The 18,869-nt window shown below is 41.3% G+C and overlaps 1 protein-coding gene across 8 annotated transcripts in view; it reads left to right on the forward strand.

Annotated features, from left to right (window-relative positions):
• The window catches only part of drp2 (dystrophin related protein 2), a 213,592-nt gene that overhangs the window by 189,073 nt on the left and 5,650 nt on the right, over window positions 1-18,869 (forward strand). For 4 of the 8 annotated variants that reach the window (XM_074647506.1, XM_074647507.1, XM_074647508.1 and 1 more), the window contains 5 exons: window positions 2,684-2,749; window positions 7,995-8,141; window positions 13,574-13,829; window positions 17,208-17,325; window positions 18,527-18,613. In XM_074647506.1, coding sequence (XP_074503607.1) covers window positions 2,684-2,749; window positions 7,995-8,141; window positions 13,574-13,829; window positions 17,208-17,325; window positions 18,527-18,613 — 674 coding nt within the window. Of the gene's footprint in view, window positions 1-2,683; window positions 2,750-2,838; window positions 5,275-7,994; window positions 8,142-13,573; window positions 13,830-17,207; window positions 17,326-18,526; window positions 18,614-18,869 lie in introns of those variants that run through there. The other 4 variants (XM_074647509.1, XR_012595446.1, XR_012595447.1 and 1 more) reach the window with 4 other exon arrangements.

Raw genomic sequence — 18,869 nt, forward strand, 5'->3', positions numbered from 1 at the left:
TGACTGTATGTCAAGAGATTATTGCTATATTAGCCTTATCTTGTACAGCAGATGGATTCTTGCGATGTCACAAGGTCACAGGAGAATCGCGGGATCACATATCACACGAAAATCCTTCTCATCAGCCTTCAAGTAATGTGTTTGTGTCCGTCAAGCCAGATCAGCGTCCTTTGAGGAGCTACTAGCTGCTACGAGTGTGGCTTAAATGTGTGTAACGACACGGAGAGGCGTCTGTTCTTTCTAAACAACAACGGCAGCTCCTGAAGAGGTTAGCGTAGCTGCAATAGCATCAGTTATATCAGAACTGGAGAGTGTTTCTTCTTAGAAAGAAGAGCAAAGAACGGCACTGAAGGCGATGCTTTCGCTCTTCTCCTGACTGGCTTCGGCAAAAGTTTGATTGACAGATGGTTCATCCAATCACCAGCCATGTATTTTTTTAAAGTGCCTGCCCTTTTTCCAAACTCTTTCTATTGGCTGCTTCTCAGATGGTTCTGTGTAACAAACCATCTGGCGTGTCAGGTTAATACATGTAGGTGATAGTGATGCAGAGGTTTTTTTCAGTTAAGAGGAAGCGAGAGTTAAAACATGTCTACTGATGCTGCTACTACTAATTAGTGGGATGAGACACAAACACAAAGAAGACACTGGTAATAATTGTTGTAAACAGTGTTTTACTGTGACCCTGGGTCCTAGTTTGTTAATAGATTATTGTTATGTTGCCAAAATCTGCAGCTGCACACCCAAATGAGCAAGGTGCAAACAACTGATTAAGATGCCAACTCTTATATAGAAAAGTTCACTGTAAGAGAGTGTAAGAGGCTGTACTGAATAATTTAATAACACGGGAGTAGTAGTGGAGTGTGTGACTGCTTTTGTTTACTTAACATCCTTTTTAATATGAATTAGCCAAAACACACACAGTCTAAATGTTGAATTTATCCAATTTCTCTTCTTTTTTTATTTTGTCAGAGTGACGCAGTACACACGGGTGACAAATGTCATATTCATATGTGAATAACTGTGACCGGAGGCAGGTGCAGGTATGTCCGAGTAGAAGGAGGTGAAAGAGGAGAAGGGGTAGGAGGAGAGAGAAAGAAAGAAAGAAATGGTAACTATAATAATGTTGGGGGTGGGAGTCACCATTATTTATATATTTATTTATTTTTATTTATTTATTCATTTTATTTTTTTAAAATTGGGGGGGGGGGTTATTTATTAATATTAGTAGTAGTAGTAGTAGTAGTAGTTCATTTATATATTATTATTTTAATTGTGTTATTATTATTATTATTTTCAATTAATGTTTTGTTTTGAATTATGTAACTTTTGTTAATCATTTCCAATGCATACCCTTAAAACCAATAAAATCTGATCACAAAAATGTTATAATAATGTTGATAAGTAAGTTCAATAACTACATTATTAATAATAATAATAAGAATTATAATTATAATAATAATAAAAATAAATGTAGTAAGGAAGGATACAAGTAAATAATAATTATTATAATAAAATAATAATAACGTGAAAAAATATAAACAAATAAATAAATTAATAATGAAGTAAAAATGTAAATTAAATCAATTTATAGTAAGGTGTAGCCCAGGAAGTCCCCAACCCCCCTTTTTTATGTCCTTTCCTTCTTTTGGCTCATGGTTTTTTGTTTTTTTTAAATCTTTGTCTCATGGGTGTCATTGCCTTTGGCCGCCCTCAGACCTTCAAGAGGGAGCTGGTATGCTGCAGGTCATCCATCCCTTCTCATATTGGTCAAATAGACTTCATTTATGTAAAGCGCTTTACAATTTTCCTCACACACTCTCACACCGACGACGGCGAGCTATCATGCTTAAGGACACTTGTAGAATGTGGACAGGAGAAGAACCACCAGCCCTGCGATTACTGGACGACCCAAATCTACTCTTATTCTTTATTTCTTTTCCAAGCTGTGATTTTTCTTATTTATGCCATCAAACCTAAAACAATATAAACACCATGTATTTTTTAAAACGTTTTCCCCACTGCAGCATTTTCTTTTTTTATGTGTTATAGCAGTGAAACCGCTTACAGAGCAGCGTGCACAGTGCAGCCGTCCAATGACAGTCAGCAGGACATAATGCAGAACTAGAGGCGCTGTCCTTGGTCCTGAAGAGCCACACAGCAGCTCACTGGCTGCTTCCTCACACGCACACAAACACACACACACACACACACACACACACACGCACAGAGTTGCTGTCCGTGGTGCTGGAGAGAGCAGCACATTTTTACCTTTTTATTGCCTGCATGCTGATCGACAGTGCACAGTATTTCATCAGAATTTTACCCTCCCTCCTTGTGGACACTTTTATAGCTCGTACTCTGTGTGGCAAGTACAATTTCTGCCTCTCTGCAGTCTTGTCAGTCAGAATGTTTGTGGACAAGTTTCAGTCCATAATACTAAAAGGCCACGGGTCTTATTCGCACTACTTAAAAGCTAAACTGTGCTGATTGTTTTATCTTGTGTTTGAGGACGTGTATTTCCCCAGTGTGTGATGATATCAATCTGTTGCTTTTTTTCCTGCGTTTTTCCTCTGACACATCCACTCTCCTGTGTTTCTCTTTTGTGTCCCTGTTTGTATACATGTGTGTGTCACATGCTGTCCTTGGTGTGTGTGTGTGTGTGTGTGTATATATTTTTCTATAGATTGGCGGAAATGGAAAGCCAGAATTGTTCGTTCTTCACGGACAGCCTGTCTCCTGACGAAAGTCTGTGAGTATGCAACCACCCCCACACTACCTCCCCCTCATTACAACCGCAGCCTTTCATGGGGATTATGTGTGTGTGTTCTGTGTGTACAGTCCTCTTGATACGTTGATTGTTTCTGTGTTTTCTGTGTGTATGTATGTGTGTGTGTGTGCTCAGGCTTGTGCACGTACTACGTTCGACTGTCAGGGAAAGATTGGGTGACATGACATAAATAATCAGCCACATAATGAAAATGACCCACAGCGAGCACCGTGCACTCGGTCCCCCCTTCATCATGCACACGCCTGCTGTGATTAAAGAACGTGGCTCTGGGTAGATGCACAAAACCCCGCTGTGGAGAGAGAGAGGTGTGTGTGTTTGTAGAAATCTGGCTGATTGGCGGTGGCGGTGGCGGTGGCGGTGGCGGTGGCGGTGGCGGTGGCGGTGGCGAGGTAACAGCAGTGAGATGAATGGGGGATATTTGATGTGAATGAGGCTGCCAACAAGGTGAGGCCTCGTTGGGGGAAGTGCCAGGTGGACAGAGTGGGTTACGCTTGTATTCGTGTGTGTGTGTGTGTCCATGTCTTATTTTGTTGACATCTGTGTGGGCTACCGACCGTTTCCTCCCTCTCTGAGATAGTTCTCCTTTTTATATCGCACTTTAAAGTCAAGGTTGCATGACCAGCAGCTCTCTGTGTGTTATACGGTCTTTTTAGGGCTGCAAGTGTGTGTGTGTGTGTGTGTGTGTGTGTGTGTGTGTGTGTGTGTGTGTGTGTGTGTGTGTGTGTGTGTGCAGGCTGTTCTCATATACACGGAAAAGTAATGAGCACTGTAATTCTTACAGTATAAATCCCACAAAATCAATTTGTATGTAATCCACGTTATTGTGGCTTCGATTGGTCAATCGTGGCGTTCTACGGTCTGTTATTTCTTTATAACAGACCGTTGCTATGTATAACAGACCATTGCTATGTATAACAGACCGTTGCTATGTATAACAGACCGTTGCTATGTATAACAGACCGTTGCTATGTATAACAGACCGTTGCTATGTATAACAGACCATTATTATGTATAACAGACCGTTACTATGTATAACAGACCGTTGCTGTGGCCACAGTTCTGATGTCGGACTCTGGCGGACCGTTTTTGTGTCAAATTATTGATTTCTTCAGTAAGTAGCCGTGTAATAAGCGGGATAATGTACAGCTAGCCGGTCATTGTTGTGAAATAAACCCCATTTCAGGGCGATGCGAGACCCTGCCGGGGTTTATTTCACAACAATGACCGGCTTGCTGTACATTATCCCCTTGCTTGTTGCATAAACCTAACCAAGTTGTTTCCTATGAAGACAGAAGTTTATTTTGAAAAGACTTGAAAAAATTTACACTTGCGTCACGTGTTTGTGGACTTTTGTAGGAAAACGCATGAAAAATGGGGAATAACTTTTTGTAAGATTAGGGCTGTTGCGGTGAAGGAACTCCCCCTGCAGTGATTGGCTAAACAGTGCGATGTCATTGCCTTTTTTTTGGTGCAAATTACTTAATTTATCTGGATTTTAGTACTATATAAATAAGCTTTATTATTAGGCTATGATTAGGTATATGCTTGCTCTTTAAAGGACAAAGATGACAGTTTTAAAACAAATTAAATACTTGTTAATTGTTAAATACAGAACACAGAAGGTCAGCATTTACCCAAAGTTGAACATTTTTCAACTCTCAGCGACCAGAAAAAAAACACCAAACGTGAAGCGCTCAGCGCAGAATAGAGGCTCAGCACCTCGTCATGCTGCTGGCCTTTGTAGCATCGTGTAAATATGTGGTGCTAAATATTGAAAAGAATTGAAAAAAAGAAAAATGTGAGCATAGCGGTTGTGGCGGCGGTTGCTTACCATCCCCTTGCAGTTGGCTTGTCAATATTGCGGTTATTGCGACAGCCCTTCGTAAGGTATCATAGGAACCGTTGTATGAGGATACGTTCATGTGTGTGTGTGTGTGTTTTGTGAAGTGTGCTCATTATTTCTTTCTAGACGTGCCTTACATGTGTGTGTGCTCTGAGAGAAGGCTTTGATTGACACCACATTAAAAGCTAGTTTTAGGCTTAGATAAAACTACACTTCTATCCAGCAGTGCAACACTTTTTATTACTGAAATCTGCGCCGCTCAAGCTCCCGATGTCTTTGTTGCCATGTGCATGTAAAGAGTGTTGCTTGCATGGAGCAAAATGTGTGTATATCAGTGCATGTACATAGTGTTTTATCCGTCTATGGTTCGATGCTTGAGGCTTTGTTTGTATGCATGACACTTCACTTCTATGCCTCATGTGTAGCAGTGCTGTTCTCCGCTCCTCGTGTCCTCGTATCTTGTTGTTCTTAATCTGTGAATCCGTCCTTCTGTGTGTCAGTGCCTCTCTGTGTTTCCTGCTGCACGGCTCTGAACATGCCGCTGTGCTATCTGTGCCTCTAGCTGCTGTTTGGCAGGCTTCATACTGTTTCTCTGTCCTGAATCCTGCTGCCCCGCGTGTGCAGCCTTCAACCCTCTACCTGTATGCATTGTTCTCAGTTCACTCTTTGCTTATTGCCAGGTAACGGACATGAAAATAAATCAAACCCTGAGATGCATAAATCAATGCAAAACTTCAGTCTTCCATAAGTGGGTCAAAAATAATCCATATTAGAATCAATGTTAATTAATGTTATGTTCATAATGCTTATAAAGGAAAGCTACTTAGTTAATAATAATTAATATTTCATCCACAATGACAGTTAATTTTGTTGTGGATGAAATGTTGAAAGTTAATTTGATTATGATAGCAGATAAGGTAAGTTTATTTCTATAGCACATTTCAGCAAAAAGGCGATTAAAGCGCTTTACATAAAACATCAACAGCATTGAGACAAAGTGCAAAAGAAACACATTATAAAAGGACATTTAAATACAAGTAAAACAGTCATTAAAATTCCAAGAGAATAGAATATAAAAACAACCTGAAATAAAATAGGACAGGTATAAAAAAAATACAGGAATAAAGGTTACAGCGTAAGAAATTATTTAATAAAAAGCGGCCGCAAACAGGAAAAGTATTCATCCCTGATTTAAAATAAGTGACAGTTGCTATAATAAAAATGTAAATGTTATGTAAAACAGCTTTCAATTTAGTGATGTCAAGTCAAACACGTTTAAAAACAACCGCAGTTGACCAAAGTGCTGAACACATGTACATAATAAAAATGAATACAAAGCAAGCAACAGAGAATAAAACAATAAACATAATTTGCATGTAATAGCAGTAAAAGAGTTGCAGCACAACAGAAAATAAACAAACGGCAGCGAGAAGAGGTGATTTAAATGATTCTACGGTCGGAGCTGTTTTAATATGAAAAGGTAAACTGTTCCAGAGATTAGCGACGGCCACCGTCTGTCTGATTGGTCAACCTCAGTGATCTAACTGGAGTATGAAGGTGCAGTAGTTTTGCTAGATGAGGTGCTGCCAGCCCATTTCAGACCTTCAAAACAAGCAATAAAATCTTAAAATCAATCCGGAAACGGACAGGAAGCCAAAAGGGAGGGAGGCCAAAACTGGTGATATGTGATCACGTTTTCTTCTTTTTCCAGAGAAAACGAGCAGCTGCATTTACTACTAACTGCAGACGATGAAAAGACGACCGTTTTACACCGACATACAAAGAATTACAGTCGTCTAACTGATGTAAAACTTAAAGCTGAAGTAGGCAGATTGGAGCAAATATGAATAATAAAAGTTATTTTTATGAAACAGTAGCTATATCGTGACAGTAGTACATGAAACAGGTAACCTGAAAAAAATCATGTCCCTCTGTGTCCTCCGGTTCTCCTAACGGTATCTGCAAGATTTCACAGAACGGAGGAAAACAAGCAGTAAGAGCTGATCTGAGGTCTGCTGTCCAGCTGCCGTCTATGAGAGCCGGCTGTCAATCACTCGCAAACTCCGACCAAACGATCAAACTAGGCAGCGCTGATCAAATATGAATCAATATTATGTTACGTTAATGCCTATTTCTCTCCTCACATGTTCTCAGAATCATCTTGTAGTGCACGGTTTAGCTGTAAAAAGAAAAAGTTTGTGACGACGCTGCCATTGTGAAATCTGGTGAAAGAACGCAAAGTATCGGTCACATGACCGGAGCACAGCCAATAGGAACGCTCTCTCAATGAAATGACCTGTGATTGGTCAAAGTCTCCCGTCACAGGCTAGATTTTCTAAAGCCTGAAAACAGAGCCATGAGGAGGAGCAGAAGTCTAGTTTTCTCTCAGAACACTTGAATTACAATATGCTGAAAGGTTATTATGTTACACCAAATATATACTCTCTACTGCCGCTTTAAATCAAATGTAAAACTGTCTATGTTGAAATAATGTGGGTGAGAGGTGAAGTAAGAAAGATCTCTATCCATGTCCATTGGAAATACCTTTGGGTCATTTTTGACACACTGTAAAAGATCAGTCTGTAAAAGAAGTAAATAAAAATTTGGAATAGGTTGACAGCTTTCAGGAATATCTAAAATATGAAATGCTGAGATATTTTCTCATAAAACCCATCCAATGCATCAAAGGGTTAAGTCACCCCCCTAAATAATGAATGTTACAGTAGAAGAGGGAAGGTGGATCCGGCCATCTCTACACACAACCAGTCTGCTTAAACAAGGCCTATAAATACCTCTGTGATGTATAATCTGGCATTACAATGCAAAGCCTATAACTTGCTTTTAACTTTGGCTCAATAAAGCATTTTGCGTCGTAGCCCAAAGCATTATCACCACATATAAATTGACAAACAGCTGTCTTCTTTTCCATTAAAATAATTGCCAAACATTCACAGATGCATTTATAGTTTTGCAGCTATAAGTCTGCTCTCATAGATCTGATCATTAAGTTTCCATCGTCAATAAAGCCTTTATTATTATTATTATTATTTGGGCAATAGATTGTGATGAAGCTTAAGATCCACCTTCCAGTTTTTAATAAATGTGAGTGGGTTTTTAATGTGAGCCAAGTTTATGACGGGTACATTTAATATTTGGACTGTGAACCTGGCACTTTGTCATAGCGTCCCCCTCCTGTCCCGTTCTGTCCGGTCTTGTTTGATTGCGTCACCTTTCCTCGTCCTGCTTGCCTCGCCTTGCTCTGGCCCCCGTCTGCTCTGCCCATGCCGTCCTTGGCTCTGCTTTGTGCTGCTGGTGGCTGTTTGCTGGTGGCTCAGTGTGCTGTCTCCTGTGTGGGGGACTCAGGGATGAAGATCAGTACCTCCTGCGTCACTCCAGCCCAGCCCTGGACCATGACTCGCCCTGCGGACAGCACATGATGCTGGCCCACCTGGAGCACCAGGACAAGGAGCAGCTCCAATGCACCCTGGCCCGCCTGGAGAACGAGAACAGGTCTGTATCCAGGGAACACAAAAACACGTGTTTTAGGTAGAGTTGTCAATCGATTCAAATGTTTAATCGCGATTAATCGCATGATGCTCCATAGTTAATTAATTACACATTTTTCATCTGTTCAAAATGAACCTTAAAGGTCCCATATCGGGCTCATCTTCAGGTTCATACTTGTATTTTGGGTTTCTACTAGAACATGTTTACATACTTTAATGTTCAAACAACACATTATTTTTCTCATACTGTCTGTCTGAATATACCTGTATTCACCTTCTATCAGAAACGCTCCGTTTTAGTGCATTTCAACGGAATTGCGTTACTAGGCAACAGCTTGGGTCCATGTTTACTTCCTGTCAGCTGATGTCATTCACATACACTGCAACAGGAAATAAACTGGGACACATTTAGTATGTTTACGTTTAAAACAGTGTAATGGTCTAAATATTGTATATTTGTGACATCACAAATGGACAGAAATCCTAACAGTTTGTTTCAAACGCACAATTTCTGAATATGGGCTGTGTGTATTTCTCCGTATATTGAGCGTTTTGATACTTTCACACCTGCTTTATAATATAAAAGACATGAAAATCTCACTTTTTACAATATGGGACCTTTAAAGGGAGAGTTTTTTATACTCTTATCAACATAGGAGATGACAAATATGTTTGCTTTATGCAAATGTATGTATATATTTATTATTGGAAATCAATTAACACAAAACAATGACAGATATTGTCCAGAAACCCTCACAGGTACTGCATTTAACTGCATTTACCTAGTTTTAGTTTCTAAAAACTAGTTTCTAAAACATTAAAGTTTCAGACGCCATAAAGATTAAACAAATGCAAAATAAATACGTAGCATAATATCATACAAAACACATTAAAATCAAGTGTTTGAATCCAACGTTAAAGTGAGAATATTCAGAAACACAGACAGCTCCTGATCGACTCTGCTTCTAGGTCTTTCATTAGTATTTTAAATTCATCATAATATTTTAAAAAATCAGATTTTCCAGTTTCAATGTAGCTTGCAGTGTATTCCAGGAGAAGGGAGCGGAATAGCTAAAGGCCTTATTACCTCGTTCTGTGCGGACCTAATAAGAACAGGTCAGACGAGCGTAGGCCTAAAACCTAAACCTAGTTTTAGTTTCTAAAACTAAAACCAGGATTTTATTATGGAAACAAGGCCTGTTTTTCCATTGAGGCTAGGAAGAGATTGGTTACTTCTACATTTTACCTTTGCTAGATTATGGGGATCTGCTTTATATGAATGCATCTGCCCGGTGTTTACGAGTGTTAGATCCTGTCTGTCGTAGTGCACTGAGGTTTGTGACTGGCTGTAAAGTGCTCACACATCACTGTACTCTGCACACCCAGGCTAACTGGCCCTCTTTGTTTCTGCAGAGGCACAAACATTGGCTCACATTTATTAATAAGTCTATTCTTGGTATCCTCCCCTCCTATCTGTGCACTCTCATATCGCGCCAACACTGGCAGCTATAGCCTACGCTCGTCTGACCTGTTCTTATTAGGTCCGCACAGAACGAGGTAATAAGGCCTTTAGCTATTCCGCTCCCTTCTCCTGGAATACACTGCAAGCTACGTTGAAACTGGAGAATCTGATTACTTTTGATGGATTTAAAATATTAATGAAAGACCTAGAAGCAGAGTCGATCAGGAGCTGTTTGTGTTTCTGAATATTTTCATTTTAATGTTAGCTTCAAAGACTTGATTTTAATGTGTTTTGTATGATATTATGCTACGTATTTATTATGCATTTGTTTTATCTTTATGGCGTCTGAAACTTTTTATGTTTAAATGCTGCTGTCTTGGCCAGGTCTCTCTTGCAAAAGAGATTCTTAATCTCAATGAGTACTACCTGGTTAAATAAAGGTTAAAAAAAAATATGCTCAAATCATAACATGGCAAACTGCAGCCCAACAGGCAACAACAGCTGTCAGTGTGTCAGTGTGCTGACTTGACTATGACTTGCCCCAAACTGCATGTGATTATCATAAAGTGGGCATGTCTGTAAAGGGGAGACTCGTGGGTACCCATAGAACCCATTTACATTCACTGATCTGGAGGTCAGAGGTCAAGGGACCCCTTTGAAAATGGCCATGACAGTTTTTCCTCGCCAGAATTTAGCGTAAGTTTGGAGCGTTGTTTAACCTCCTTCGAGAAAAGCTAGTATGACTAGTTTCATGTGATGCCAGTATCTTCACTCTAGCTTTAAAACCTCAGAATATCGCAGGTTGTGTTAATGCGTAAAATAAATTAGTGGCGTTAAAACGAATTTGAGTTAACGCGTTATTATCTTGTTAACTTTGACTGCCTTAGTTTCAGGACGTGAGTCTGGAGCTCGGTTCCGCTCTTGATTTGTTCAGGTGGTGAAGTCATTACTGCTGTTTGTTTTCACACACATCAATCCTTCTGTAATAGATCGATTGCAGATCGTACGTCAACACCAACTCCATCACATCCGTAAAAACGTGCTATTTTTGTGTCAGCACTGTGTGAATTTTGTTATAGATTAGAATGAGGTTTAGATTAAGGCATGAAAGCAGAGTTTGGTTCAGGGAGTGATTTTCATCAGTGAATTCCCCCAGAAGCATAATAATACAAATATGTGTGTGTTTGTTTACCCGGAGGCATTACACTGTTATCGGTGTGTGTCTGCTGCCATTTGCAGACCTTCTGTAAACACTTTCACACTCTTAAATCCTGTTGAACCGCCTTGAAGAAGAACAACATGAAGTATTTTCTGTGTGCACACCAACAACGTGTTGATACCGTGGAAACACTTCACTCTTGACGGTTTGATGGTGTCCTGCAGAAGAGACAGGAAGAGTCCACTGTGAATTGACTGGCGTGACACAAGTCGTCTAAAGCATCTCTGCAGCGCATTAATTGAGATGTTAATGCTTGAATATGAATATATTGTGTCCTAGTTGCTAAGAGGCATTTTACATAAATGAAGCAAATTCATTTCTCCTATCCACTTAATGAGTTACCAGAGGCAGCCTTGATGATTCATAGGAATAATTTTCTTTTGTCTTCCACTCGGTTGTGACCTTTCCACACACACACAGCGACACACAGCGACACACAGCGACACACAGCTACTTACACACATACACTTGTGCCCTTTGGGTGTCTGAAACCTTGACCCAGTTCAGTTATGACACTGCAGTGTGCTCTGTTGTCCCTATTTATGACGGTAGTGGTGGCTGCTGTAGCTCAGTTTATACCCTCTGCTGTGGCTCTCATGTGGCTCAAACCTGAACATCAAATACCAGAATCAAACACCTTTAATCTTCTTCTTCTTCTTCTTCTTCTTCTTCTTCTTCTTCTTCTTCTTCTTCTTCTTATTCTTCTTCTTCTTCTTCTTCTTCTTCTTCTTATTCTTATTCTTATTCTTCTTCTTCTTCTTCTTCTTCTTCTTCTTCTTCTTCTTCTTCTTCTTGGCGTCCTGGAGACTCCGGCTCCTCTTTAACAGCTGACTTTACATCGTTTATCTGCTTGATACTTCATGCTTTTTTCCTTTAAAGCTGAAGTAGGCGAGATTGGAGCAAATATGATTAAAAGAAAAATCCTGTGCTCCTAACGGCATCTGCAAGATTTTACAGACCGAATGAAAACAAGCAGTAAGAGCTGATCTGAGGTCTGCTGTCCAGCTGCCGTCTATGAGAGCCGGCTGTCAATCACTCGTGAACTCCAACCAAACAATCAAACTAGGCAGCGCTGATCAAATATGAATCAATATGATGTTACATTAATGCCTATTTCTCTCCTCACATGTTTTCAGAATCATCTTGTAGTGCACGGTTTAGCTGTAAAATGAGAAAGTTTGTGACTCCGCAGCCATTGTGAAATCTGGTGAAGGAACGCCAAGTACCGGTCACATGACCGGAGCTCAGCCAATAGGAACGCTCTCTCTCTCTGAAATGTCCTGTGATTGGTCAAAGTCTCCCGTCACGGACTAGATTTTCTAAAGCCTGAAAGCAGAGCCATGAGGAGGAGCAGAAGTCTAGTTATCTCTCAGAACACTTGAATAACAATATGCTGAAAGGTTATTATGGGATTTTTGCCCAATGATGCCAAATATATATATACTGCCTACTGCAGCTTTAACAAGAAAAGAAAAAAAGATAAGAAAAACAATTTAAAGGAACAATGTGTAGGATTTGGCAGCATCTAGCGGTGTGGTTGCAGATTGAAACCAACTGAGTACCCCTCCGCACTTTAACCTCTTGGTTAGTAGGCAGCGCGGACTCATGTCAATAAAGCAGCACAGGTCAGAGGCTTCATGTGTCATGATGAGTCCGCAGACGCCTCAGTGTCTGGCGGGCCCTCTCTCCCTAAAGGGCGCCGTTTTTGAGGCTGCTTTGTCCGCACTAAGCATCTCCTCTCCTCATCCCTCTGTGTGTCAGCGAGTGTAGCCGTACCTCAAAGTCATGTTTGCGGGCCCTTTCCCCCCTAAACAGCGCTGTTTTGATGCTGCTTTCTCAGCGCATTACGCACCGCCAATCCCGACAGTAAGCCCATGCGTAACGCAGCCTGCGGAGGCTTCCTCTCAGCCCTTTTTTGGTCTGAGCCTCACATACGACATAAGTAATGGCGACGAGGGCTCTCGGCTGGTCTCGATGACATTACTCGGGAAGGACTCAGCCACACGTTTCTCCTTTTTCTCGGCTGAGATTGACGGCATAGCGCTGCAACGCGTGTCTTTCGGTAAAACTGTTGTATGGATTTGGATTTGATATTTGATATACAAATACTAAAATGGAAAATCGATGACCTGCCCAAAGAACAAATAACCTAATAGTTCATATTTGGGTCCAACCTTAGTAGAAACATGGCGGTGCAACATGTCGGACTCCGTGAAGATAACCCACTCCCTATGTAGATATAATAGAGTTTCAGATGATTATACACCACTGAAATCATAATAATGAATGCTATATCCCCCGAAATGCTACACACTGCTCCTTTAAAGGAGAAAAACGTGTTCATTTTGTAATCATTATTATTATTACACATACAACGGTGGAGTCTGTGGGAAGTAAATCCAGGGGTTGGTCCACTGGTCTGGATATTTTGGGCGTGATGACACTGTGATATGTGCAGCTTTTTTAATAATGCTTCACAGCACAGTGCATAATCAGTTGATGCCCTCAGTGTCACACTATTAGGAGATAGAAGACAGTGATTTATTGCAGCTTAAATGAAGATGATTGCTCTCCATGTGGTACGTTATCAACAATACATTAGCCCCTCGCTGCACTGTGTTTATGTGTTAGTATTTATGCATGTGGTGAAATGCCTCTAACTCATGTCAGATCATTATGTGTAGGCATCAGGTGGATGTGTTTACATGTTTTGTATGTAGGCCTGACTGTTTCCTCCTCCATCTGTGCTCCTCAGGGTGCTGCAGAGCGAGTACAGGAGGCTCAAGTGGAAGCACGAGGAGGCGGTGTCGGTCCCCATGCTGACTGAGGCAGGAGAGGGCGGTCCGGGTTCACCCACGGAGGGAGGGCAGGAGCAGGACGAGGAGCTACTGGCCGAGGCGCGGGTCCTCCGGCAACACAAGACGCGTCTGGAGACCCGTATGCAGATCCTGGAGGACCACAACAAGCAGCTGGAGTCTCAGCTCCGCCGGCTCAGGGAGCTACTACTACAGGTACTCCTCCGTGAGAGGCATGGTGGAGAGAGTTGAGTAGTGTAAATACATTTAGTTGCTGCCAGTATTCATACAGCAATAATAGTGATCAAATAGTATGATATTGTAGCAGTCCTGTTCCCCCGATTAACTTTATCTTTTGAGTTGATTTGAGGGTTATTCAGATGACGAGAGGAGGGAACTGCACACTCAGGGCGTTCTGATCTTTTCCTTGAACTAATGCAAACCTCATTTTAGCAGATTCAGCCAGAAAACTCTGTTCTTTAGGCCCTTTAGAGACTTCTTTACTGTCTGAATTTCTCTGATTTTGAGCGTTGTGAAACCAGCTGTAGTGAATATTAAGGTTACCTGCGTCAGAACAGACCTTAGTGCTGCTCATGCAAAAGTCTTGGTTTATCTTCAAACCCTTTATACACATTTCCTTATTATCGAAGAGGCATTTTACTCTAATTAAAGAAGCATTTATTCATAATTATTGAAGAGACATTTGGTGTATTATTGAAAAGGCATTTTATCATAATTAAGGAATTGATTTGTTTTTCATTCTGAAGACACTTTGTGAGATTAGTTTCTCCAAGTAAATATTTCTGTATTTTGCGGTTGGGAAATCAGTACGGCCACAATATTCATAATAATATAACACTTTTTAGTCGTTATATACACTGAGTACTTTTTTTTTTTTAACAACACGACTAAGGAAAGGTTGCCAAATCAATGAAAACTTGTCAGCTGACCCCTTAATAGTACACCGGATCTTCTCCAACTTAATAAAATACAACATATCTCTGAGCCATTGTGTAAAATGTTGGAGGGTTGCAATCTTTGTACTGAGTGCTTTTGATACTTATGCGTATATTTTGCTGTTAATACTTCTGTACTTTTACTTATCCTCCGTATCACACTGTACCTGGGATGTAAAAGAAGAAATGCAGGTTTAAGAATAATAAATCTACAAATAAAGGAGGATAATAATAGTAAATGAAAGCCTTTCACAATACTCATTTACTTTGATGGATCAAAAAGTAAAAGTTATTTTTAAGTAGTATCCCATCTTCCCATGAACCAACAGTGGTATGTATATATATATTTATATATATATATATATATATATAAGTGGCTAAGCAGCTTACAGAGGAGTATCTGAGTGTTTTTTTCCTCTAGTTAATGCCTTCTCCTCTTGCTCTCTTCTCTTTTGTGGCGTCCCCATGTATAGATATAATATCGATTTTCATTGCAACGCGGATGATACGCAACTGTATGTCCCCGATAAAGCCTGGTACCGCTTGGTGTGCTGAAATTAAGAATTGGATGTCCTGCAGTTGAACGACTCCAAATCAGAAATAATTAAATTACCCCTCCTGGCCCCAGCGGTAGCGAGCCTTATCTAATAATGTTAAGGAAAAAAAGAGGCTGTAATCAATTTGTATAAATCTAATTTATACAAAACTCTGCTGCCAGACTTTTAACACGTTCTAAGAGAGGCACTCCAATCCTCTCTGCCCTTGATTTTAACATTTTACTGCCCGTTTTAAAAAGCCTTGCGTGGTCAGGCTCCTGCTGTTATCTGTAATCTGCTAATTCCCTTTGAGCCTGATCGCTGCTGGAGATTGAAGATACTGGCATCATATGAAACTAGAAAACTAATGAATCCATTCGTACCAACCATGTCATACTAGCTCGTCAGGAAGGAGGATAAATAACGCTCCGAGCTTACGCTAAATTGTGGTGAGGAAAAAACTGTCATGTCCATTTTCAATGGGGTCCTTTGACCTCTGACCTCCAGATATGTGAATGTAAATGGGTTCTATGGGTACCCACGAGTCTCCCCTTTACAGACATGCCCACTTTATGATAATCACATGCAGTTTGGGGCAAGTCATAGTCAAGTCAGCACACTGACACACTGACAGCTGCATATTTTTTATGCTAAATGCAGTACCTGTGAGCGTTTCTGGACAATATCTGCCGTTGTTAATTGATTTACAATAATAAATATGTACATACATTTGCATAAAGCAGCATATTTACCCACTCCCATGTTGATAAGAGCATTAAATACTTGACAAATCTCCCTTTAAGGTACATTTTGAACAGATAAAAACTGTGATTAATTTGCGATTAATAGCGATTAACTATGGACAATCATGCGATTAATCATAATTAAATATTTTAATCGACAACCTCAAAGCAGACAAATCCTGGCGCACCCACCTGTGATCTTTGGCGCCCCTCTAAGGGGACCCGGACCTCAGGTTGGGAAACACTGAACTGTAGCTGCAGCTTGAAATAAAGAGCACCGGCAGACTCAAGTTCAATCGTTTTTTAACTTTTGTATGCATCACAGTGCATACATCTCAGTAGCACAAAGTATTAAAAAGGCAAAGTAAAACAAGTAAAAAAAAAAAAATATGCAAAATAACAACTGCTTCTGAAAAATGTAAATTTAAGACAGAAATACCAGTAGTATGGGAACACAGAGAGTGCGGTATAGAAAGAGGATAAGCTTTGAGACACTCGGAGCGTAATATATAAAAGGATTTACTGCAGTCTAAAGGAAAGGTGCGAGAAAGAGATGGATATGAGAGTAGGTTGAGACTGACACACACTCAGTTACTAGGTTACTATAATAAGGAAGATTAAATTGTTAGCTGTGGGAGTTCAGATGTAAATTACGCACGCAGGTTACTGAATAAAGAAAAGAGTGAGTGACGAGGGAAAACAACGCTGAGAAGGAGGGACGCGATGCTTCTTCATCAGGTTAAAGACTTGGAAATTGAGAGTAAAGAGACGGAGGAGGAGGAACACATCCCTGGGTAAAAAAGAAAATATATTCTTCTTTCCTCCCAGGACAAATATCACACTTTCATTTCCTCAAAAAAATTAAATCAGTAAATTCTGCTTTTGTAGTTTACGTATGAACGCCTCCCAATCTCTGCAGACGCCACAATTTCCCTGCAACTACTGAACCTACTCACCTCCTGAGTATTGCTGCTGTGTTGCTAGAAAACAAAAGATGGTGCATGTGATGTGATATATCCTCCAGAGTTACATTATTCATCTTTGATTGTGATTTGAGACCTTCCCCAACTACCTCTTGTCAGCATTAATGCTGCTGTGTGCAGTGTCACTTTCTGTTTTATCTGCCTATCAAAGCACAAATCACACTAACCTGATGGTTTTGTGTAACAGCTGTCGGGCAAATTCTTTTTATATTTATATAATTCTGCTGAGGGATGGCAGCGGAGGGCTGCTGGCTGAGTGCCATTAACTATCACATTCATTACTATGTGAGAGGCTAAATGTCTCCGTAGCCTGAACTATGATGGATATGAGCGATTATTTGCATTGATGATGATCAGTCTCTTTTCTGAAAAACAGCCCAAAGATGACTCGGAGGCCAACGGATCAGAGCCGTCCACCCTGTCCTCTCCGGTGTCCGGAGGGGGTCACCACGGGGAGCCGGCCAGCAGAGAGACCACCGACACCGAAGCAGCAGGTCAGTGACCATCGATATATTTTCTCCATTTGAGTCTGTGCGGAAGTAGAAGGAAGTTACCACTTTATATTGTTGTAGTCTGAGTAACGTGACGTCATATCCTGTTTCCAAAAACCAAAACAAGGCCAGGGGGCGGGGTATACCGCAAAATATTCAATCCGATACCGAGTAAGACAACGGCAGAATCACGGATATTAATACCGATTCAGATACTTTTTATGATTAAATGTACTTTCATGTTTGTTTTCCACTATTAATTACGTATCACGTGCATGTTTAAACACAGGACACGCCCCCATTTCATTTCACGCAGGCGCAGAACGTACGTGCTAAATCGGCCGTCGACTGTAGTCTTTGCGTTGTGTTCAAATGCGAGAACCAAGACGAAGGCGATATGAGGCGAGCCGAAGTTGCAGGATACAGGAAGTCGGCTCTGGTCTCTCCAGCTCGCTTTAGCGGAGCGGAGGAGTTGTAGTTTCGTAGCATTTATTCACCGACAAATAAACTGTATACACACTGCTACACCTACGTTCACAGCTATAACGCCACCAACAACCTCACACTCACCGCCAACACACACACGGTCTGTTGGAAACTCGCTTAAGTTACGCAGACTACGTGTGCGGCGGCGAGCACGAAGCCTCCGGCAATGCTAGAGCTGCTAACGTAGCACAAATAAACACACACTGTTTGTTGGACACTCGCTAAAGTTACGTCAGGCAGACACACAGCGGACAACCTGCTAAACTAAACTAAATGTGCGGTGGAGACTTTTACTGGGAAAGTGGCTGCATGTCCGCGACACTACACGCAGCATCGTGGCTGCTAAATTAACGCTCCCAGACGGTGAACTGAGGACTCCCGTCAACCAATATCTGTTGTGCTCCTGCAGCTGGTACACCGCTGCATGCAAGGCACAAATCTTGTCGGTTAACGGTTGATAATCGGTTAACGAGGCTCGGTTATCGGTTAAGAAAATCTTTCAAAATTAGCATCCCTAGTCTGGGCCTATAAGTGTATCGTCCCGGCCCTAGAAACAATTCATCCTCCCCTCCCACAATCCCCCGCCTCGACATTCATAGAGGTGTGTAACCTTGTGTGTGTGTGTGTGTGTGTGTGTGTGTGTGTGTGTGTGTGTGTGTGCGTGTGTGTGTGTGTGTGTGTGCGTGCGTGTGTGTGTGTGTGTGTGTGTGTGTGTCAGGAGATGATATGGATCATGAACAGGATACGGTGCTGCAGCTCCAGGAAGTCATCGAGCAGCTGAGAAACGTCTTCCCTTCAGAACCGGGTGAGTTCAGCTAGCAGCCGTAGCAGCAGCAGCCCACGCTTCACAGACAGACTCTTTGCTCCTCCATCACCCGCGGGAGAGTGAGAGATGGAGAGGAGAGCAAATATGTACTGCTGCGGGTCGATAGTCAGGAGGAGGGACGGGGAGATTAAAATGGTAGGGAGGAGGAGGAGTGAGATAAAGAGAGACGGAGACAGTAGCGCAGAGAGAGGAGAAAGAGGAGCGTCGCTGTCACACACTTTGCAAACTGTCCCGT

The sequence above is a fragment of the Sebastes fasciatus genome, chromosome 10, assembly GCF_043250625.1.
Source record: "Sebastes fasciatus isolate fSebFas1 chromosome 10, fSebFas1.pri, whole genome shotgun sequence".
Classification (NCBI taxonomy): Eukaryota; Metazoa; Chordata; class Actinopteri; order Perciformes; family Sebastidae; genus Sebastes; species Sebastes fasciatus.